Here is a 24,818-nt window from a genome sequence, read left to right as displayed (position 1 = left end):
TAAATGCATTTTTGATTTACCTAGGGAGGGGCGCCTGGGTGGCTCAGTCGGTGAAGCGTCTGCCTTCAGCTCAGGTTATGGTCCCAGGGTCCTGGGATGAAGTCACACATGGGGCTCCCTGCTCAGCGGGGAGCCTGCTGCTCCCTCTACCCCTCCCCTTGCTCATGCTTTCTCTTTCTCTCTCTCAAATAAATAGAATCTTGAAATTAAAAAATTGACTTATATAACTAGATTTATTTTACTTTTCAAAAGCAATGATGGGGGTTTTTTTGGCTTTTTTTTCTTTTAAAGATTTTTTTTTTTTTAAGATTTTTTATTTATTTATTCGACAGAGATAGAGACAGCCAGCGAGAGAGGGAACACAAGCAGGGGGAGTGGGAGAGGAAGAAGCAGGCTCCTAGCGGAGGAGCCTGATGTGGGGGCTCGATCCCATAACGCCGGGATCACGCCCTGAGCCGAAGGCAGACGCTTAACCGCTGCGCCACCCAGGCGCCCCTTTTCTTTCACTATTTTAAAAAAATCTCTTTTGGGTACAGTACTACATACACCGTGGGTCTGTTAAACAATACTAGACTCTACCCTTGCCGTCAGAGTGCTCACAGAGCTGAGGGACACTTAAATAGCAATGGTAGGACCGTAGGTTATTGTGACATCACAGGCTGAAAATAAAACTACAAAATCGTGTTGGTATTCCAGAGAGGAAGACCCAGGGTCAGAGTGTGATCGGAATGCTTTGAAGAGGGACTTGAGAAAGAAACTAAAGTGGGATATGACTGACTTAGATGAAGAGGCAGGCCAAAAGCGTTCTTTCATTTTCTGCCTTTTAGCCATTCTCAAAAAAACCAGCCTTCACGCTTGTTTGCTGACACGTGCCCAGTGTCTGTTGTGTCTAGAGCACTCTAACCAGGTGCGGTGGAAATCCAGGGATGACTAAATCCACACCTTGACCTCAGGGAATTTCCCCAGTGATGACGCTCTAAGGAAACTTCACCACGAGGTGTACCCCTGGGGAAAATGACCAAGGGAATGTCATTCCCCAGCTGGCCAGAATATCGCCTGACCTAATCCCTCTGGCTGAAAAACCTCGGAAGAAGCCACACTGGTTCAGGGACTCAGAAGAGTTTTGCGTCCATTCTGATCCACACCCATGTCTACGCCAGAGTGAACTCAAACCCTCAGGTCAGCTCTCAGGATGTTGGGATCAGAAACCATAAAAGGTCTTTTTTTATAAAAGGTCTTTTAGGGCAAGATGTTAGCCCAAGAATTTTGTTGCTTCCAGACATTACGCCTACCTTAAAGGTGGTGTAAGTGACTAAAACATCAAGGTTCGTGGAAGGATCTGATCATGGGGGAATGCTGACTCTTCTTACTCAATGTACAGTCTGATGACTTTGAGAAAGAAATCTCCAGCTCAGAGATTTGAATGAAGGAACACATACAGGAATCTTTGCTTAATGATGAAGTGGCATTTACAGTGGAAATTACCAAAAATATCTTCCACAGAAATGATTTATTTAAAGATATGTTTAAAAGTCCCTCTCGGGGCACCTGGTTGGCTCAGTGGGTTAAGCATCTGCCTTCAGCTCAGGTCATGATCTCAGGGTCCAGGGAGCAAGCCCTGCGAGCCCCACATCAGGCTCCCTGCTCAGCGGGGAGCCTGCGTCTCCCTCTGCCTCTGCCCCTCTCTCTGCTTGTGCACGCGCGCACTCTCTCCCTCTCGCTCTCTCACAAATAGATAAATAAAATCTTTTAAAAAAAAATCTAAAATCCCTCTCAAGGTAAATCTGTTTTAGAGAGGATGAAATGTTTTAGTAATGTAGAGACTGTGGAAGCATGAGTTTAGATTTGGATGGTAAAACTTCAAGACGATTTTAAAATTATTTAGTGGATGTAGCCTAAACAATTCAGTATTGATATGCAGGGCTAGTATATTGAGCTGAATGTGGAAAGTCCCGCTTTAACCTGCAGGGTAGTTTCGGTAGATCCCATTTTTGACAGATTGCATGAGAATGGAACGGCTTTAGAAAAGATCAATCTTTGGCTCTAGCTGTACTGTGTGTTCTTGCCGCCCCTTACTCCCCCTCCTTCCAAAACAGTCATTGTCCTCCAAGCAATAAGTAAATTGGACGTTTCCTATTTAAGATATTAAGGTTGTTATTTACATTTAAGATATTTTTGTACAACTTCAGACTAGTACATAATTGGGTACTCCGTTGTAGAAGTCTGACCAGCCCACAGTCTTGTTCATTATATGTTTCAAAAACACAATTGCCGTAGTTATAATGAAATACAAAATGAGTATTTCAAGTAGCTAAGGGTGTAATTTCGGTCCAATCAACCTTTACCTCACCTTTTTCTGTTCCATAAATTGGTTAAAAGATAAGTGAACAGGTCATGATGTTCTAGACAAAAGCGTGGAAGGAAACATTTTAAGCAGGCTATGGAGTTCGGAGAAAGCGCTTGTTTCTTTTGTTTGTTTTTAAACTTCAGCAGTTACACTTTGTTCTCAGCTGAGTTTGTCTTTCTCTGTTTTGCCAGAAGAGAAACGTTCACCTCTGTAAGCAAACCTACTGACACAGAAAGGGTTTTTAGTGGATTTGTTGCTTTTCCATTGGTGCTTACAAACTGCCCTCCCCCCTGGCTTACTGACACCCTATGGGGAATTTGGTTGGAATTACAATGCTATTTTTAAGGGCATTACTTTTAAGCTTAGAACTGAGTTTGGAATTGAGTTTGTGTTTTGGCTTGAGGAGAAGAAAATGTTACTGAAAACAGAAACAGAGACATAGCTTTCTTTTGACACATGGTGTCATAGGCTGTACGAGCGGAGAGAGAGAATATCACCTGGTATCACCCCTTCCCAGTGCCCTGGCTCGAGGATCTCCAGTGACCAAGCGGTGGTTCCAACTTCAGCTCCCCAGGCAGTCCATTTCATTTGTGAATAACTAATTTTATAGCGTTTCCATTATGTTTTGTCGAAACTTCTGTACATCCATATCCGCTCAGTTGGTCTGGGCCTTCCTCTAAAGCAGTGGTTATCACAGTGTGGGTCCTAGACCAGCAGCATCAGCATCACCTAGAAGCCGGCTAAAATGCAAATTATCAGGCCCTCCACTAGACCTGCTCGGTCCGAAATCTAGGAGTAAGGCCCGGCACTCTGCTTTAACTAGCCCTGCGAGATTCTGGTGCATGTTGGTTTAAGAACTGCCCTAGAGTAGTGCTTCTTGGATGTTCGTGTATATGAGAATCACCTGGACAGCTTTTGCAACCTACAGAAGTCTGAGCCCCATTCCTGTAGACTGTGGTTTCGTAGGACCCAGGGGTTCTAGACATCACCGTCGTACAGTGTCAGCTGTCTTCCAATGTCACTCCGTTCAGATCCGTCTTCACTAGCATGGGCTTTCAGTTAGCTCCTCCACCCTCTTCATTGGGTGCGTTCTGTTTCTTGACGGATTCTTTAATGAGTAGTGCCCAGACCTCCAGGAATGGTCTGGTTGGCTGGCTCATAGCAGAGCCAGACTGTCACCTTCTGTGTTCTCCATATTGAGCAGTTAGGAAGATTGCCTAAGATTACTTCTTTTGGCAACCTCATTATGTGTCTGACTCATACCAAGCTACCAAATGACTAAAACTTAAGGTAGTTTTGTTCATTACACTCTTTTATGATCTTTTGCTAGGTAAAACAGAGATGAAAATAACATCTGTTGGGTCCTTACTATATGTCAAACACTACGTTAGCCTGTCAAAAAGGGAATCATCGATCATTTCATTGTAACAAGACGAGGTGGGCTGTATTAGGAGACAAATTCTAAGTCAAACAGCTTGACTTCAGTCCTGGGTCCTTCACTTACTGTCTCTGTGACCTCTGGCAAGTTATTTAAGCTCTCTCTGTGCCTCAGTTTTCTGATCTGTAAAATGGAGATAATACCTTTAGTTACCTAGTAGGGAGTGTTTTAGATAGGATTCCAGGCACCTCATACAGGAACTGACACACAGTAGGTCAGCACTCAGTAAATGATCTGTTGCTAATGTTTGGTAGGGAAGAAATGAGCTGCAAAGTGGGTTGTGACCAGATTGTAGGTCTGTGGGAACCTGGCATCATTTCTTAAGCAATGGAAGACGTTGAAGTTTTGGCTCCCTGTGGAAGGCAAGTCTGAGTGCCTGGAGACAGAAGGTAGCACAGGCACTGAATCCCTTTACTCCGACAGCGTCATGTCCCCCAGAGGTTTCCTGAATTTAGCTACTATTTTATATTCCTTCAGAAGTTATCTGACGATTATTCCCTTCTTTCATATTTTTGTCCTCAATGATTAGACGGCAGGTTGTGGGGAGAGGTGGGGTATAAAAAATTCCATCTTTTGCTCTTAGGCCTCTCCTCCCAGCTATCCTCACTGCCCCCAGCCTCACACTGGAGACGCCCTGAGTACTGGGATGGCTAATGAGGATTGAGAAGTCACTTTCCCCAGTTGAGGAAGTTTCGTTTTGAAGGTCATTCTTCTTTTCACATGTGGAGTGTCAGAAATTTGAGTGCGTGTGTGTGTGTGTGTGTGTGTGTGTATAAAATGTGTTGTGGAAGGCTATGATTCTTTTTTTATTACTATTTTATTTTAAAGATTGATTTATTTTAGAAAGAGCATGGGGAGGAGGAGCAGAGAGAGGGAGAGGGAGAGAGAAACTCGAGCAGACTCCACGCTGTGCACAGAGCCCCACAGGGGGCTCGACCTCACCACCCTGAGATCACGACCCGAGCTGAAACCAGGAGTCCAGCGCATAACTGACTGAGCCACCCAGGCGCCCCTGGAAGGCTACGATCTTCTGAATGTATGTAGCACCTACAACTAGTAGTAGTAGAAGATATTTTATTAGTGGATCTTTCAATCAAAAGCTATAAAGAATGTGCTTCTTAATTGAATGTCTTTGCTCAGAATGATCGGTGTAGTGACGGGTACGGCAGACTGCTGGGCACTTGTTTTTCACATCAGCCTGGCCAACATAGAGTCTCTCAAGAGTTACAGATCACTTCCCTTAATTGGAAGGCAAAATTCCATCTCCCTTATACTTAATTTGCAGAGCTTAAGATTTTAGAAACTGATACAATGCATTAAAAAAAAGAAGGAGAAGCCTGGAGATTCTATCTGAATTTCAAGATTAACATATTACTTCAACTAAAGAGAAAATTCTCAAGTTTGGGTTTGGGGTAGACATTAATTTATCTAATAAAACTTGAAAGTCAGTTTTTTCTGAAGTGAATTCTTGGAATTGTTCCTCAGGTCAGTGTTTGTTTTGCTCATTAGTCCAGAGTGAGCTCTCACTGGAATTAGGAAATTATTTTCACACTGCAATTTTCGCTCCCAAATAAACAGCAACTATCATAGTCCTTGTTCAGCTTTCTCAGCTTCCTGGGCTCAGAGTATGTAATATTTTTACCAAAATGCAAGAAGACATGGCCTCATTTCTTTCTTTCTTTCTTTTTTTTTTTCCTTAAGATTTTACTTTTAAAGTAATCTCTACACCCAGTGTGGGGCTCAAACTTACAACCCTGAGGTCAAGAGTTGCACGCTCTACAGACTGAGAGAGTCAGCTAGGTGCCCCATGCATGGCCTCATTTCATCAGTTCCTCAGTTGTATTTCAGTTTTGAGTTTTACTTTGTCATTAGAACTAAGGAATGTTAGTTCAGTGCATCAGCCACACAGAAGAGAACCGTGCATTTTTACTGAAACAAAATGTGTTGTGTAAAAATGTAGATAAGTTGAGGTATTTTAAAATTTAAGTAGTTGACTTCGAGGCCAAAAGGTGTTTAAATAATGTAAAAACAATTTTATTTTTATTTTTTACTGTTCTAGATGCCCACTTTACTGGCAAAAGGCAGTTGTTGAACTGAAAGTGTGGTCTGAATTAAAATTACCTCTTGATTAGATCAGAAACTGTGTTTGACTCAGTTATGCTCGGAGACTATGGTGTGCCGGAATGGACGAAAGACTGTGAGCCTAAAAAAGACAGAGTTCACACCAGATCTGACCTCTGTTGTGTAGCTCAGTGCACATGGCTGAACCCAGCCAGGCCTCAGTCTCTTCATTTGTAAAATAGAGTAATTCCTACCTCAGGGGCTCAGCCTAGGAATTAGGGATACTGTTGTACATATCGAATTTAGGCTTCAACACCAGGAATCACTGTGTCATTAAAGTTGAGCTGTTTAACCTCTCTGAGTTTAACTGCAGTTTTCTCCTCTCTGAAAGAGGAAAGACTGGCTGCTGCTCCAAGCACAGTCCTGTGAGCAGAGCCGGTTCTCAGCGTGGCCCGCGGCAGTGGGTTATTGACACTTTCATCTGTATCCCAGCTCTCTGCCTCTCCCTCCCCTTCTGAGGATGCTTTACAGAGACATGAATTCCTTTAGGTGTTTCCTGGTTCCTTGGCCATAATTTGGAGGAAGGAAAAACATAGATGGTATTAACAAATGACTCAAGTCATAAAGTGAGTTGGTGGTAATCAACCCAAATGAGGCCACACGTTTGCATGCCCAGCGCCGTGCCCTCCTCATGGATGCTCGACCCAAGTTCTTTCCTTGGGAAAGGAATGACAGTCTCAGAAGAAGTCCTAAGAATGGCAACTCCAGAAATTAGCACTTTAAAGTTCACCAAAGTGCTTTTGCCCATCATGAATCCTTTTCTGGTCGTATGGTGAAATAGAAAATATCTAAAAATGGGAAATGCTTCCTATATGCCTTATCTTAATTAAGTAATCAAATTGGTTTGTAAATCCAGCAAAGATATTAGTATACCCATTTTGGACATAAGGAAACTATTACCCAAGGTCACACCAAAGTGAGGAGGATTTTCAAAGAGGCTTCACTGCTAAAGAGGGTTAAAATGCACTACAGTATTCTTGTGGTGCCGGTGGTGTGTCATTAAGGCCAAGATTATGTGCCTACCAAATACGTATCAGTAAGAGGTCAGAGAACCGTAGAGCTTCAATGTAAGGAACATAAAACCTGTCAAAATAATATAGAAGCTTTGGGGAAATAAGTGAATTTACAAAGAAGTCAAATATTAAATCTATTTAATAATTTATTTTTGTATCTCGATACTTGTATTTTGTAAACTCGTGTTTAATTCTTCTAAATGAGTCAGCTCTCTCATTTTTTTTCTTGAGCCGAATAACAATCTTAAGCAACCCATTACCTTGCTTCCTATTGTTTATTTGAGTAGCTCGGGGCTGCCTGGGCTGCACAGAGCAAAGCGGTAGGGTCACTTGGACTTCAAGGCAGCTGGGCTCTGGACGATGAGCAAGCAAAGAGAAGAAAGCATCTTGGACTCTGGGCTCTAGAAATACCTGTACCTACAATAAAGGGAGGGAATGGCAGCCTGGACAGTAGAAAGACGTTAATACAAACCTTGTAAGTGAGGAAATTTGTCACACCGCTGAAGAAAGGCTAAAACAATGTCTGGCTTAATTCTCGTTTCCTAAGAAGAGAAAAAAGGTAATTCCAACCACCATGATGAGCATCTTTTTAAAAAGATTTTTCCTCTCCAGTTGCAGAAAAATTTCTTCGTATCCAATCACAGAAAAAAAATTCCTGTATTAACACCATAAAGCTGTGAGGCTTCTGTTGAGAGGTGAGGCAGAATTTATTTTAGTCTTTCAAGGTTATATCTACAAGAGCCCAGAGAGAGCCCCACGTTTAATAGAATCTGGGAAAAGAACAGCTCTTTTTAGTGGAATTTTTGCTATACTTTATCAGAGATAAGTATTTGCTGCATCCCAAACTATAAGACAGATATTTGTTCAGTTTGGGGTGATATGAATAGAGCTGCTGTAATCATTTGTGTGCAGGTTTTGTACGAACATAAATTGTAATTTCTCTAAAGATCAAGAAGTAGAATTGCTGGGTCATATGCATGTGTATTAAGCTTTATAAGAAATTATATAGGACACCTGTTTTCTCCGATGTGACTGCACCCTTGTGCTTTCTCACCAGCTATATGTGAGAGTTGCAGTTGCTTCTCATCCTTGCCAGCATGGTATTGCGGTTTTTTAATCATCTTAATAGGGATGTAATGGTATCTCATCGTGGCTGTAAGTCTCGTTGTCCGAATAGCCTGTGATATTAACTGTGCGTGTGCTTATTTGCCAGTCTTTGGCCCATTTTTAATGCGGTTAGTTGTTTTCTTACTGTTGACGTTTGGAAAGGTTTTTGTACGTTCTGAATACAGTCCTTTTGTCAGATATATAATTTGTACATATTTCCTCCCAGTCTGTAGCTTGCCTTCATTCTCCTAACATTAGTGCAGGTGGTTTTAATTTTGATTCAAGTCCCAACTTTCCTTCCTTCCTTCCTTCCTTTCTTTCCTTCTTTCCTTCTTGCTCATGCTTTTCACATCATGAGTAAAAACTCTTCACCTAATTCTAGGTAACAAATACTGTTTATTTTCTTCTGTTTTCTTCTTAAAAGTTTTGTTTTTTACAGTTTATGTTTAGATCCATGATCCGCCCTGAGTTAAGTTTGGAATAAGATACAAGATTTAGATTGGGTTTTGTTTCCTCTTTATACCCAGTTGTTCCAGCACCATTTGTTAAAAAGACTACTCTTTCTCCATTGAATTACTTTTGCACATTTGTCAAAAATCAGTCATTCGTATTTATGTGGTTCTGTTTCTGGTGTCTGTATTCTCTTATATTGATCTGTGTGTCTGTCTCTTACCACTACCACACTGTCTTGATAACTGTAGCTTTATAGTAAGTCCTAAATCAGAAAGTATGATTCTTTCAATTTTATACTTACTTTTCAACTTTGTGTTTGGCAATTTTAGTTCTTTGGCCTTCCCACATAACTTTGAGAATCAACTTCTCTGGATCTACTAAGAAGAATCCTGCTGGAATTTTATTAGAATTGGACTGTCTCTATAGATCAGTGTGGGGAGAACTGACATTTTTTTTCTTTGCAGTCTTTCAATTCATGAACGCAGAATGCCTCTCTCTGCTTAGGTCTTCTTTAAGACTTTTGGCAGTGTCTTGTAGTTTTGGTTTCTTTCTTATCTCTATGCCATTTTTCCCACCACTGTCTGAGACTTCTAGGACATAAAGCTGAGTTGGAGTGTTGAGAGTAGATATCCTTGCGTTGTTCCTGGTCTTAGAAATTATTTAGGCTTTCACTGTTGAGTATAATGTTACCTGCAGGTGTTTCTGTAGATGCCCTTTTCAGGTTGACAAAGTTTCCTTCTGTCCCAAGTTTTCTGAGAAGTTTTGCATTATGAATAGAAGTTGGATTCCATTAGGTGCTTTTTCTGTACCACGTGATAGGATCATTTATTGTTTCTTCTTTAGGCTGTTGATCAGAAGGAATTGTGTAAGGGCTGGGGAGTAAGAGAATGCAGAATAGAAAAAGGATAGGGATTTTCCCCTTGCCCTCTGAGCATCCAGAGAACCCTTTCCTTGAGCCAGGCTTCCTTCCGTTAGAGCCCTCGGTCCATGCAGATGTCTCCTCCTAGATTTCAGGCTGCATTGAATCCAGTCTGGGGGGTCACGGAGCGGAAACAGTGGTGAATTCACTGCTGGTTGGGTGGTAGTTTACATTCTTCCCCAGATCCTCCAGCTACCATTTACCATTCGGAGCTTTTAAATGGCTGCTCCGTTTCTTTTGTCCCGCTTTAATGGGCACATCAGTGGGGAAACAGGCGGGCTGTGCTTGCTTCCTCTCACCTGTAGGTACCGCAGCTTTGCTTCCTTCTCCACAGTCCACGGGCACATTATTAGACTGACTTGAAGAACTATGTAATCTATACCTTTGAGGAATTAATGCTAATTTGCAATTTGGGTATTATAGCACCTAAACAGCATTTTCTAGTTAAGGGTAACCAGTAATCACTGTAAATGAGAAGTGCATAAAACTAAATTATAAGAATATTTTAAGTTGATCTGTTTCCTAAGAATTTATCTCTGACTTTGTTTTTTATTGTCATGTATTTTGGGGCCTGGGTGGAGGGTTCCACTGGAGGCCTGGGGGAGAGGCAGACCCGGGAGTGCGTGTGGAAATGTCTGCTGGGATCGAGCCCCACATCAGGCTCTTCTGCTATGAGCCTGCTTCTTCCTCTCCTACTCCCCCTGCCTATGTTCCCTCTCTCGCTGGCTGTCTCTCTCTCTGTCAAATAAATAAGTAAACTCTTAAAAAAAAAAAAAAAGAAATGTCAGGTTACTGAGAAAACTGTCCATACCGTAGAGGAGAAGAGAGGAAGAACAAGGTGGAGGGGTGGTGGGGCTGTGGCGTGAGACCTTTGGTCTGAGAAGGAGAGGAGGAAAGCCTGAACCGGGGTGTGCAGGCTGCCGAAGGCCAGGAGGAAACAAGCTTCCAGAGCCTGTAGTCACCGCAGGGAGCAGTGTTGAGAGTGAGGGTGGGGCAGTGCTGTCCTTGTGTTGTATGAAGACCTTGGAGGGCTGTTGCAGTCAACTAGTCAGGAAATCAAGGAACAAGCAAAAAGAGTAAGAATAGGATATTATTTTATTTATAAGTTATAACCCTGATTTTAAATACATAGACTATGGGGGCGGTGTTAATACAACTTTATTATCCGTAACGCTTCACATCGCAAACATCGGTTAAGATTTTTGCTCATCTGAATGACACCCCATTACCAGCAGTGTCTGCACACGAGGTCTGGTTATGGACTTGCAGAGATTGTGGGTGAGGCTGGAGAAATGTCCTGTTGAAGAGTTGTCCTTGGTTTTTAAACTCTGGAGGCGACTCCTTTGCTTTCCTATTTCGTTTGTTCTTTGTAGCCCATTCTCTTCCAAAACCGACTTTGAGGCAGTGAACAGGCGGCTACAGCAAAATACAGTAGCACATCTCCAGGATGTCTTCCCTCAGACAATAGACTTTTTTTTTTTTAATTAAAGAACTCAGAGATATCTTGCCAAAGCACTTTTGCTGTTTTTTGGAAGGGAGAATACATATAATCTGTTTTCCGGGCTGTTCTGTTGTCTATTTGTCCTGCATTACTTCAGCTTGTTTTTCTTTATTCCATAATGCTGCTTTAGAAGCACCTTAGAAATACTCCACACAATGTTTATTTGAAATGGGGAATTACTTGCTGCTTAAATCTGCAATGTTTGTATTTTTTCCCTTTTCCCAGGATCAGAATTCAGGCCATCAATGAAATCGGAGCTGGACCGTTCAGTCAGTTCATCAGGGCCAAAACTCGGCCATTACCACCCTTGCCTCCGCGGCTCGAATGTGCCGCGGCAGGACCTCAGAGCCTGAAGCTGAAGTGGGGCGACAGTAACCCCAAGACACATGCAGCCGATGACATGGTGTACACCCTGCAGCTGGAGGACAGAAACAAGAGGTGAGACGGTGGGGCGGGCACGTGGGATGGGTCCGTGCCTTTGGCTTGCGGAGTGAGTCCTTACTCGCTCGTTGGTCCTCTGATAAAGCACTCATCCCCCTGGTTGAAAGATCTCCTATCCATCGGGGTCCTGCATTTTGTACCCTCCATCCTCCATGTAGAATTTTCTAACCTAACATTCTGAAGACCCTGATTTGCTACATGTGATCATCTGTGTGTTGTTTTTCCTTTCATAAAGCCAGATAATGGAGAGAAATTATCTGAAAAGAAAACTGCCCAAGTCCATGCTGTGTTAGAGCGTTCTGTTAGTCCCAAGTGCAAAGGGAAATAAGACTCAGGAGGAGATGTCAGCTTTTTAAATATTCAGTGACCATCCAGACATGTTTACCGATCTGAAATAGCTGTAGGGAAGTACAGATGGGGCTCGCACTCTGTAACTGTGGGCAGTGCAAGGTCAAGGTAACCAGCGCCAACGGGAGGTTCTATGAGACTCCACACCCAGGAAATACTCTTGGCCACGGAAATCAAATCCAGCCTTTCACGTAGTATTTATTCAGCCTAACTTCATTTCCTCTGAAAATGGCCGATCAGAAGATGGGCCTCTGAACTGTATTTAGGAATAATTCTGATGCAGAGTAAAAGGTAATGATGACAGAATGTTCTGTGACCAAAAGCCCAAATTAGAGAATCAGGTGAAGGAGGTGGGGGGGGGGAATAAATCCGAGACACCCGATGGAACGGGCACGTGCCGCCTCTTCCCCAAGGCATATCTGCCGAGCACAACACCATTTCTGTCCTTCCCAAGTTATGTGTTATAGTCTCCTCCTTTAACTGAACAGGAAACTGGTTTAGTCAGCACAGAAACGCCTGTCCCATCCTCGCCCCCCACCCTGTGCCCGACTACATCGATTCCTTTCAGTGCAGTGGAGTCCTGCTGTGTGGAAGGCACTGTTTGAGGTGGACGGGCAGTGGAGACCAAGATCAAGGAAAGACAAGCCTCTGCCTCCAGCAGCATAATACCAACCCCCGAGTGGTCTCAGAACTTGACTGCCCTTGGGGAAGAGCGCTCGGGGAGGCTGGAGGAGGCAGAGAGCATCTGGTTGCAAAGACCAGGAACAGCTTTTTGAGATAGATGACGTTTGAACTTGCCTTTGAAGGACCTGTCAAGCCCAGTAATTTGACTATAAAAGAACAAAAAGTGATTGTCCTATTGGAAACTAGTGCTGGTGTAGAAAGCACAGAGAAAATGAGGTTTCTTTTGGTAGGTTCATTAGAGATTAAATGCACACACCCTCATAGACAAGATCATTCATCTTACTCTGCTGTGTACCTTTGGGTGCATTTTCACAGGTTCATTATTTTACTGGCAGGGGACTCCTTGACTGGAGAGGGCTGGCAAGAACAAGAATTATGGACTAACAGAAATCCTGATTTAAAGCTAGCAATTGGGGACATTTGTAAATGGGCCTTTGTTTTTTCCCTGGGCTTTTTGGATTCCTTTGGTGATTGAGAGAATCTTCGCTAGAAAGTATCTTCTGATTGTGCCCTGCTTTAGAGGAAGTCGAGGCCAGAAACGTTGAGACTGGTAGCAGAATTGGGATCAGAGTGGGGTTGCCTAACTCCTCGTGCAGTTACCTCTACTGTTAACGTCCAGGAATGTGGGGAGAGTAGCGGCTCTGCACCAGACCAGCTGGCTGCATCCCGCTGCAGGCCTGCGCTGTGCTGGGTGGGCATCTGCTGGGGGCGCCTCATACGGATGCTCAGAATAAAAGTGCCATGAACGCTGATCCAAATAAGTATGCTGTCATGAGACATTTAAATATGCCAGACAGAAGAGAGTGCAGAATCTAGTAATCAATCCATGCTATTAAAAAGGGGGGGGCCCAAAGATGGCACCGTTAATCAAATAAATGACTTGGCTAAATTTAAATGGCAATTTAAGAAAACTTACCATTAGGAGCAGTATTTTTCTTAATTTATCTTTTTTAAATTAGATTTGTCAATGCTCTCAAAGTTATTAAAGTGATGGGAGTATAGAGCGTAATAAATGCTCGTTCTATTTGTGGATTAATTTTCCTGTGATTTAATAGAATGAAACTTGGCCTAATTTGGAGTTTGAAGATGACCTTCCTTAGTGTCTTGAAACTGAACACTTGTATGGATTGGCCCCTTAAATCCAAGCGTTTGTTTAACTTTGGGTCTTGACTCATGAGGATTAGGGGGAAATCCTCTGAGTTGGGTGCATTATAATGCTTGTGATTAGCGTAGTTTTTGTCTGTGCTAGTCTCCTCGAGGTTCTTTAGGACTTGGACCTGGCTTGTCCAACTGAGAGTAAGTGCCTTCATTCAAGGAGTGGATTTTTCATTGAACTCATTGCCACAGTGATTTACAGTAGTGACTTTTGGGAAAAGTATACATATTCCCTAGTGTACGCATTGACTGCCTTAACCGCTAATAAGTTGTTGTTATGTATGTGGCAAAAATATTATATGTCCTGCTTGTGGCCAAGGTGAGAACCAGAGGTAGACTTAATTGTGGTTTTGGTTTATTTTACTCACCGGGCACTGTGGGCATTGAAAGGGAGAACTGCCGATGTGTGAGTTGTCCTGCTGTCCTAGTCAGCTATGAAAGTAATGTTAGTCTTAAAATGTTTTGCAACAGAAGCACAATGAAAATTAATAACTCCATGCTCGGTAATTATAAAATTAAAGAGTTGGTTTGATTTGGCCGCTGAAGTATCGGTCTGCCCTAGGCAGCAGTAGGAGGTGAACTCTGAGTCCCTTCCCACCTTTTTCACCTGAAAGTGCAGAAACCTTGTAGATCATTTGTGAGCTACATCCTTTACCAAAGGGTGTCTCTTGCAAATGATGGGGGCACACTGTCCCTTTTTTCTTCATATCTTAGTCTCTGCTTTTGACAAATAAGAAAGATACTTTTTCTTTTAAGATTTTATCTATTTATTTGAGACAGAGAAGGAGAGAGAGAACACAAGCAGGGAGGAGGGGCAGAGGGAGAGGAAGAGTGAGAAGCAGACTCCCCACTGGGCAGGGAGCCTGACGCAGGGCTCGATCCCACAACCTGGGGATCATGACCTGAGCCGAAGGCGGACACTTAACTGACTGAGCCACCCAGGCGCCCCAGGTACTAACTTTCTTTAAGAGTGACCACCTAAGGTCTCAAACCCCTAAAGTTTTGCACCTACGCTTTGCTGATTTGTTCTCAATCAAAAAATCTGAAATGAGCCAGATTTCTAAGTATAATGTTGGGCCAAAAATATATTTCTAAGCTTCTTAAAGGATACTTCTATTTATCAAGCACCTCCAAAGTGCCAGACATTGGTAGCTTTTATCTACGTTTAGTTTTTGAATAAAAAGTGAAATCTTTTCTATGCTGATAGGATTTCTACCAAAGCCTTCCACTGGCTAGATGAAAAAAAATGGGTTGTTTTTGATAAGTTGACTTGAATTTAATTTTAATGATTATTATGATTTCAGCTTATGATTATAGGCTTTAAATTAAATGAGCAGAGAAGGCTTCTTAGAGAAGATAATAGGGTGAGTGAGTCTTAAAAGGGTCCCAATCATATAATCTCATGCAAAAGAGCCTTAGGTTGGAGGCAAGTGATAAAGACTCAGGGTCGGGTGGAAACTGAGGATACAGTGTGCAAAGCACAGAAATGTGCCCTGGATTTTTCTCCAGCTGCATGCCTCTTTCTATTCTCGTTCTACCCATGGCTCTTTTTAAGTTTGGGGCTATTTCATGTAAATAGGGATCCCAAAAGGTCATCTTGCCCAAATCCTTACCTTCAGGTAAATCAACCTAGAATTCATCTGGGTCAACTGGACTTGCTACGTTGACAATTTTTTGCCTCTTGAACAGGACATTTGTTTTCCACGTATTCAAGCTTTTGACTCACAAGGCTCCCAGTCCAAGGTCACTGACTACATATTGATGTAGCAGCTTCAGAGCAGTGCTCTATATTTATAGGCCAAGTTTATTCCTAGCAGTTAGATTATAATCACCCAATCATCGTTTTTTTTCTTGAATTACTATAATGTGCTTGGTCTTGTGAGGTATGTGGCTACCTATAAGGAACTTACCTTGCTGAGAAAATAAGTGAATGGGAAGCAATGAGCAGACAGCACAAGAGATTTTATTTAATTTCAGCAGAAAAACAAAAATCATACTGGTGTGACTGTAGAGTGATTAAGTCTATTATTCTTAGGAAATCTAGCACAGAAGATCTGAATGTCTTTGGTTCCTGTGTACGCAAGAATATACACCCAAAGTAAACATTTTCATAATGTTGCATTAACCTAATACAGGGATTAGAATAACAAGATCAGCTCATGCATTTTAAGATCGTAATGCTGCACTGATGATTTCGAAGGTGCATTTGTCTGTGTTACTGGAATGAAACGTTATGCTGCCCTAACAGAATTTGAGTTGATGCTGATTCTCGTCCTGACCCTCCTGGGTCCATGTTCCTGATAATTGTACACAGCTCTGAGACGAGAGGAACTTCAGTTCCAGGAATGCATTTATGGCTAATCTGTTGTTCAGGTTCAGTCAGATAGCCAATGCATTTTAAAGCCAATATATTTCCAAGCCAATGTATTTCCAGCAAAAGGGGGATGGGGCAGAGGGCTCTGATAGAGTGGATAATTACCAGTTGCTCTCCATTTAACTCAGCCCATAGCCCGTGACACTTTTCCCTTCATCAGGCAAAATTGGAGGGCTTTGTTAATGTGTACAATATGACTGACTGTTTACTGTTAGAGAGGGACAGAGAATAATCTCTACAAAGAAACCCTGAAAAAATACACACTAGGCAACTAATAAAAGTCACCGGGGTGTATGAGCCCTACGGGAGAAGTGAACTTTCTTAATGTATGCTTATTACAAAACCAACCCCTGCTTCTGTTTCTCAAAGCATATTGTTGATACTAGTTTTCTTTGTTTCTCTGGAATAGTCCTGATACACATGATCTCCCTTGTTGGATAAAAGACACTTTTGTATTACCTTCAGTCAGTGAAAGGCAGTTGGGTTCTCCACGGGGGTGTCAAATCTCTGCTGTAATCCTGGATCTATTACTGAGTTTCTAAGTGGCTAGAGGCATGTCCCTTCACTTTTTTGCCTTAGTTTCTCCCTCTACAAAATGGAACTAATGATGCCTGTCTCCAGTCCCTGATTGATGGGCGAAAAGCATTCGTGTTTGTCTTAGAAAGCATAAAAATTAAGCCTACAAAATAAAGAATACTGCTGGCTTAGTTGGTTTGCAGGCTGAAACGTCAGGTACGGGCAAAAGTAAGTGATGGTATGGGGCGCCTGGGTGGCACAGCGGTTAAGCGTCTGCCTTCGGCTCAGGGCGTGATCCCGGNCTTTAAAAAAAAAAAAAAAAAAAAAAAAGTAAGTGATGGTAAATGAACTGTTAGAGATCTTAATTGGACCAGAAGTTAAAAAAATCCAGATTACAGGGGTTTGGGGTTTTTTTTTCTATTTAAAAACAGAATTTTTATCTCTTTAATCATAAATAGAATGGAAGTGGATAGCATTTCTCTCAACATTTTTTCCTAAATCAGGTAAGATTGAGGCAAACCCATTAAAATAGAAATAGACAAACCGAAATCTGAAGGACTCTGGGAAGAGTATCCTTGAAAATGAGATGTGCTTGGAAAGAAAGCAGAATGGGGGGTTTCTGGGTTCTCAGGGGGGTCTTCATCTTGAGGTCGTTTTTTTGAAAATAAACTTTTTTAATATATCAGTAACGAAATACAATTTGAACAAAAATGAAAAGAATTTTTTATTCTCTGTAGAGTTTCATCGGCAGATATATAGACATTTTATTTCTTAGAAACGAAACCTAACCAAAAAGTATTAGAGCTGGATCACTCACGAGCCAGTAGGCACATACGCAGCCGAGAACGTGGGGGAGGAAGGGAACTCCTTGGCACTTAGGTGCTCAGTCTGCAAACAGGTTCTCTCGCCAACATCAGAGCCAGCCTAGGAAACGCACCTTCCCTGCCTCAGATGTCCCCACACGATGCCATCTGCTTCCGTCTGCTGCTGCATAGACATGACAGGACTCCGTGTTCTCGGTGGAGTGAGGACACGTGCTATCCATGCCTGTTTTGAACATCCTCCATTCCCAAACACGGCTTCAGTAATGCAGGAGATCCTCTCTCACACAGCCCATGCGGCCCAGGGAGATTCAGAAAGAATAGAAGGCAGTGACGCGTCATTGTTAAGGAATATAGCTGTGCTGAGCTTACTAACAGCTGTTGGTCTGTGATATTGTGGAACAACTTTCGAAATGTGCCGTTTGCAGCTTTTAGTGGACTGGAGGCCATTTTAGGTCAGCAGAGTGGATCATTGTGAGGAGTTAATATTAACGAGCTACTGTCAGCCTGTAATGGGCCTGGGGATTATAAGGTAGGAACAAGGTAGTAAACACCAGAACCTTTGTGTTGTCTCATTTTCTACCGTGAATTTAAGTTATGAGCCATCCAGGGCATTCTTGGATATTTTTTTTTTTTGAAACAAAACTGTTTTAAGGAAATAGATTTTAAAATTGAATTCATTACATATCCTCATTTCACTCTAAAATAGTTTAAACATTCAAAGGTGTAACATGTCTGAATTTCTTCCTTCAGTTACACTTCACTGCACAAAAAACTCATCTTTCACAATGCGTTAAAACCTAAAATACTGACGTTAAAATACAGCCTTCCCCTAGAACTTCTTGAAAATGTCAAGATTCTGTTGTTTTGCCTTCCTAGAGTATATTTAATAAGAAATTATAGAATTTACTTGGTCCTCTCCCTTGGCTCTCATAAAAATTCCTGCCAGGTGAACAAGACAATTATTATTATCCCAAGTGTCTGGAAGCTCAGCCTGGAGAGCATCAGCTTGTCCAAGTTCATAGTGAAGGTAACGGAGTACGCACTGTGGCCAAGGTTTTTGTCGTCTTCTTACCAACCAAGGAGGCATTCTGACAGGCAGGCAGAGCAAGCAGTCATTTTGTTTTCACAGATCTGTTGGAACATTGTTTTAAATCACTGTTAAATTGGCAACATTGAAACCCACGCGTGCTTGCTACTCTAGCGGTGTTTCGTTTCAAGACATCACAGTCAGCACCGAAGCCATCGGGAATTCATTTAGACTGTAAACTTTCAGTGACCCACCCAGCCTTCTGCCTTGTTTGCTTCCCCTTGCAAGTAGTTTTAGTACCAGAGAGCATTTCTTCCCACTTGTCCTTTTCCTGCATGAAAATGCGCCGGTCCCACGAACAGGCGGCACTCCAGGGCCGCGGGTCCCACGAACAGGCGTCCCACCCTCGTCTGCCTTGAGCAGCAGGTGCTGGCCGGGGCTCACACGCACAGCTCCCTCTCTGGCTCCGGAAAGCCAAAGGGGAGGTCAGGAAGGGATGCCGTTGTGGGGGCGTCCTTCAGGCTTCCCCAGCGTTGAGAAACAAGGTAAACCTTTCCTAAACCTTGGTGTTTTGTTATTAACGAGTATTAGTGTTACCACAAGCGCGAGGCTTTTCGTCACGAGTCTGCCTGCATGATCCCATTGGATTCTCAACCCACTCTGAGGGGAGGCACTATTATCACACCCATTTTACACGGGTGGAAATAGCTTACGTGACTGTTGAGCCCATGATCGTCAGGCTGTTGAGCCTAAATTCAAACTCAAGGCCGCGGACTACAAAGATTGTTTTCACCCACTGGACCTTCAGCTCCTGAACCAGTGGGGCAGCTCTCTGGGTGTTTCCACACCTGTTCTCTTGGTCTTCCCAGGAGTCCTGGGTCATGGGGCTGATGCCACCCAAGGTACGTGGCCGTGGGCAGCAGAGGTAGAGAGAGGCAATGCCAGTATGGGCCCACGGCTCCAGGATGCCTTTTAAGGATATGGTTCCACAGAGGTGCCTGTGGCTACGTATGCCTCAGCCTGAACTGGCACTGAAGTTAGTGACTTTACTGGGCACATACTATAGTCCAGGGACCGTGCCACCTGTTACACAGAAGTTAGTGATTTTACTGGGCACGTACTATAGTCCAGGGACCGTGCCACCTGTTACACAGAAGTTAGTGACTTTACTGAGCACGTACTATAGTCCAGGGACCGTGCCACCTGTTACACAGAAGTTAGTGACTTTACTGAGCATGTACTATAGTCCAGGGACCGTGCCACCTGTTACACATACTTCGTCATGTTTCTGTAGCATCAGAAAGTCTCCCGTCATGGACCCGTTATTGCCCAGGCCACCCTCTCCCCGTCAGAAATCAAGGGATTGAGGTCTTGGTGAGGGTATTTATGACCATCCTTTGATTATGTAGGCACCCCCGCTGCTCCAGATAATCCCCCATCACAGGTGATTTTCCCCCCTTCCAGGGCTCTCCCTTTCCCCAGGCTTGGGGCAGTGCACCCTGAAGTAGTGTGTTTCAGGGCCTTCAAGCCAGTAGGAGTCCCGTTGGCCTCTGGCAGTGCCTCTTGTCCCAGGCCCTGTAGTGCATGAACCCAGGTGGAGCCCAAGCACTGACCCTGGATAGTCTTAAATAAAAGGGGGAGGGAGAGGGATCAGCAGAGCGGGGTGGCTCCTGTCCTCTTTTCATGGCAGGGCGTGCTCTCTAAGTGCTGGGTCCTTGGTTGCATTTAAAATGTGTAGTCTGCAGTCACTGTGTCTTAAGACACATAGTGTTTAATTCTATCACCAAAGGCCTCTGGCTGACTATAATGAATTTTAAAATGAAGGTGCTTTAAGAAAGAGAGATTTAGGAAAGAGAAAAAATTCGGTTGGTCTTTGTAAAACAAATATTTGATGAATATTTTTAATCTCTGCCGGTGGTTCTAGCCACAGGGCGTTCACCTACGGAGCCACCTCGAGAGGCCACCATGCAACTGGCATAAATCACTGGCTCCAAAGAAAGAAGATTCTTTCTTCTCCTGCCTCTTGGAATGATGGGAAATAATTACAGAATTGCAGTAAAAGAGGGACCCTCTTCTTTTTGTGTTGGCTCATGAGCTTTTTATTTTGTTTTGGTGAGCTTTATTTGAAACAGATGTCCCTGTCAGCACATACAGAAAGAAATTTAGGATCCATGACATTTCCTTAAGGTCTGCTCCGTGTAGGGACTGGTGCACTCACGTGAGCTCTCAAACCAGATCCCACCACAGACCTGTGAGGGAGGCACTGCTGGCCACATTTCACCAGGGGTCCCAGCGTGGAGGGTAAACGGGCCCCACAGCTGATGCCTCCAGCCGGCCACCAGGGCCCGGCTTACAGGACGGCCTCTCTCCCCACACAGCCAGCTCTCTACCCAGGAGAAAAGAAAGTAACCTCAGTATTAGCCTGCAGGGATGTAGGTGGGCTCTCAGAAGGGAGAGTGGAGTTTGTTAAAAACCCTAGCATTATAATAATTGTGACTGGCACCTGCGGAGTGTGGTTACAGGTCAGGACCGGGCTGAACGCTTCTGTTAACTCATTTAAACCTGAGCGCAGTGCCGTGAGGGAGGCGGGGCACGGAGACCCCTACAGCACAGAGGAGAAAGCAGAGGCACAAAGAGGCTGGAGGTTGCTGGCGGCTCATGGAACTCAGTGCCCGTTCTGCTCGTGGACCCCACATTTACGAAGAGAGTGTCGGGTGGGTGTAGGAGCAACATACAACCAGTGTTAGCCCTTAAAGTTGTTTCTTTTCCCTTTAGTATCTTTTTTTTTAATTATGTTATGTTAGTCACCATATAGTATCTCATTAGCTTTTGATGTAGTGTTGGCCTGATTCATTGTTTGCTAGCCCGGTGAAGGGTAGTAAGGAGGGCACGTATTGCATGGAGCACTGGGTGTTATACGCCCTGAAAGTTTTCAAAATTAAAATTCTTGAAATCCCTAAAGTTAGACTTAAAGTGCCAAACTGGCTGTTAACATAGAAAGGTCATGTCTCCAGAAACCTAAAATGGAGAGGTGAGATTTTATGAAGGATTTGGGCTTTTGATTGACACACTGACTTACAAGGAGCATTTAACTAGAATCCATTGACTTAGGCATTGAATACATTCCTTTGTTAAAAGTAAAGCAGCATGGGGCGCCTGGGTGGCACAGCGGTTAAGCATCTGCCTTCGGCTCAGGGCGTGATCCCGGCGTTGTGGGATCGAGCCCCACATCAGGCTCCTCTGCTATGAGCCTGCTTCTTCCTCTCCCACTCCCCCTGCTTGTGTTCCCTCTCTCACTGGCTGTCTCTATCTCTGTCGAATAAATAAATAAAATCTTTAAAAAAAAAAAAAAAGTAAAGCAGCATGAAATTGGACATGACTGTGGTCAGTGATTTCCACATTAGACAGTGTGCATACCCAGTCTTTCTCTTCTCTCACCCCACAGTCTCATCCTTGCACTTCTCTTTTGGCTCTACCTCTTGTGTGTCCTCAAGAAGGCGGGTGTGGGAAACCATTAAAGGGATAAACGTATGAACTCTTACAACCCTTGGCAGACCCGCTGTCTTCAGTGGCTCCCTGTGGCTCTCAGTCATCCATCAGAATGAGGTGTGTGGGGAGAAGGCCTTAGAAGACAGGAGTGGAGCTGTCTTGCTTCATTGCTCAGCTCCTACGGACCTGGGGCCTGTGCGTCTGCCTTAGGACGCAGGCCCCACGAGGACAGGACACCCCTTTTTCTCTAAGTGGGCCTTTAGGGTAGAGTTGGCCCCACTAGCGATTTCGTAATGCTTCTCCCAAAGCTGCTAGGATTCCTGGTGTCTCCCCTCACCGCCCCCATGCCCCTTAGACTCAGGAGGGAGTCTGTCACATGCCCATTGTCCTCCCTCCACTGACTGAGGCTCTGTACTTGGCTAATTACATGACCTAGGAATTAGCCCCATCCAGTTTTGTTATTCCCCCCAGAATTCCTTCCTGTGCCTTTTCGAAGTGGAGCAAGGTCAGACAGCAGGGCAGCGAGTGATGTACTATTGCCAAAGTACACAGAGGGCTAAATTAAAGACTGATCAGACACATGCTCATTCTAGAAAAGACTGCAGGGAGAAAGAACTACCCCTTTCCCTCTTGTCCTCAGTGCTCTTCTGCCGGGTGCACCAGGCTGCCAGCCCCTGACTTGCTCTGCAAGGGGAGTAAACTTGAACCTGAAGTCCACTGGGTAAATGTCTCCTTCAGAGTCATTCTAGCTGTTTTCCAAAAGCAAATGTAACCTCTCTGTTTTGTGAGTAACACCAGCCCCGGACTTAAGCAAGCGCTCTCACGGTGAGATTTCGGAGTTCTTCATTGCTAGCACCTGTTTCTACAGTGCCTTCTATAAATTAGATGCAATTTTTAAAAACTGAAATGCAGCAGTGAAAGAGCCAAACAATAAATTAAAGGGAAAAAGAAAACAACAGTCCAGAAGCAGATTTTGATGTATTTGAAAATTGGTATGTATGCTGTTTGCCCAATTTAGATGACACTACCAAATTAGAGTCCTGAATCTGCTTCAGTCCGTTTCTCTGTGACGGTGAGTGCTTCTGCCCACGTGGATATATTGACCTTATTTTCAAAAGGAACAGTCTCCTGAGAGCAGGGCATGGCAGGGAAGCAGTACTATTGCTAGTAACCGTCTCCGAATTCTTTCAAAGATCAGGCTTTTATTGCAGGTTTGTAATGAAGACGTAACACGTTTACTTCTTAAACCGTGACTTCCGTTTTGCGGTACAACCAAGGGCAGTGATTCTGGTCAGAGATTCTGGCCCAGGTGAGGCTGAGTTAATGAGTAGCATTAGCCAAGGGTATCTTCATTAAGGTGGTAATGTGTTAAGAGCACTAAACAGGTTGCCATGGTATTTGTGAGTGTCAGAGTGGACTCTGGCTTTCCCTGAAATTGAAAATGTTCAGCCCTCAGTAAAAGGTTCTTTCTTGCACAGCACAGCAGAGGGAACATTAGCTAGTGAAATGGCTAGGGCTCAGGAACTCAATTGTGAAGGCTGATGAATGCGTGGGTGTTGTAAAATAAGTATTGACTCGGAGGGGTTTTCTAAAAAAGTTGTTTAATCTCTAGACCCATCCATCCATCCATCCATCCATCCATCCATCCATCCATCCATCCATCCAGAGGGACTGTTCTCTGGCACAGGAAAACACTGCTGCTTTCAGAAAACTCTGACCACATACAGGACCAACCAGCCCACAGGGATTTGGTCTTATTCATCTTTGAAGCCACAGAGCCTGGCACACAGCAGATGTTCAAGAAATGTTTGCTAAATGAATTCATAAATCCTGCCTGCCCCTTAGGCTAAACTGGCCTAAGAGATGAGACGTTTTACACTGTGATTTTGTCCGACCGACTTCCAGCAGTTTCTGAAGACAGCGGATTGTCGTCAGACACTGGCAGTGAAGACTGGGGGAGCCGATGGGCCTGTGTCAGACCAGGTCACGTCGTGGTTCCCCAAAAGGCCTTGGGCCGGCAGGATTCAAGTCCCAAACCTACAGAAGTTCTGGATAAGTGGGGGGAAGTTATTTCCAAAATTTTCTCTTTAACTATAAAAAGACAAACGATGATAGTATATTACTAGTTGTAGGTACTCCAGTTTCATTGTAAAAATACACAGTTTTCAAGACCCTGGGGGAAGACACTTGAAAACGTAAGGTCTTGTTTCTATCTTCATGCATTCTACACTTCTGTCTTTTGGAGATAATAATTAGAGTACAAAATATTCCAGGTTCGGATTGGAGAAGGATCCAGAAGCCACCCGTTTAACTGTGCAGTTCACCTGTGCTGCTTTTCCATTATATTGATTAACCTGATGGAGGATTCTAAATATCTTTTCCTTTTAAAAATGTTTTCTCAAAGATCTGTAATCTTACAATGTCTTCTTACTGGTTTGGGAAAGGGGCTTTGAAAGCTCTTACAAAGACAAAGGTTAAAATTGAAGGAATTTTCAAGCTAAACCTCAGTTATTTGGAAAATCCAGGAAAAGAGGCCGTTGCATCTCCCAGGTGCCCAGTTAACATTAACTTCATCACCTCGTATATAGCAGAAGGTAAGTGAACAGTGACGATTTCTTGTCACCAGTAAAAGTTCAGGCGGTTAATGGATTCTGCTCCTTCCTCTAGGTTTATTTCCATCTACAGAGGACCCAGCCACACCTATAAAGTCCAGAGACTGACGGAATTCACATGCTACTCCTTCAGAATCCAGGCAGCGAGCGAGGCTGGGGAAGGGCCCTTCTCAGAAACCTATACCTTCAGCACAACCAAATGCGTCCCCCCCACCATCAAAGGTTTGTAGGCAGTGAATTCTGGCACATTCTTCTGTGAGAGGAAGGAAATGTTGGAACTTGGAGTAGGAGGCTCAAGGCTGACCTTAAATATACTCTTCTAGTATTTCTAGTATCAGCACCATAGAATCGTGAACAACTTTCTGAAAGAGAAGGTTGGGGAGTGGGTTCTCTGTGGAAAGGCCTTTCCTCGGGTCTGCAAATAATGTAAGAGCCTCGTCCCCACGGGA

At 43.7% G+C, this 24,818-nt stretch overlaps 1 protein-coding gene across 6 annotated transcripts in view; it reads left to right on the top strand.

The window, feature by feature from the left end:
* FNDC3B (fibronectin type III domain containing 3B) overlaps positions 1-24,818 on the top strand; it is a 339,887-nt gene that overhangs the window by 299,363 nt on the left and 15,706 nt on the right. For all 6 annotated transcript variants that reach the window (XM_034662802.1, XM_034662824.1, XM_011227894.3 and 3 more), the window contains 2 exons: positions 11,125-11,337; positions 24,425-24,591. In XM_034662802.1, the coding sequence (XP_034518693.1) occupies positions 11,125-11,337; positions 24,425-24,591 (380 nt within the window). The remainder of the gene's footprint in view (positions 1-11,124; positions 11,338-24,424; positions 24,592-24,818) is intronic.

Source organism: Ailuropoda melanoleuca, chromosome 1 (genome assembly GCF_002007445.2).
Source record: "Ailuropoda melanoleuca isolate Jingjing chromosome 1, ASM200744v2, whole genome shotgun sequence".
In the NCBI taxonomy this organism is placed as follows: Eukaryota; Metazoa; Chordata; class Mammalia; order Carnivora; family Ursidae; genus Ailuropoda; species Ailuropoda melanoleuca.
This window is presented reverse-complemented; position numbering and strand designations above follow the sequence as displayed.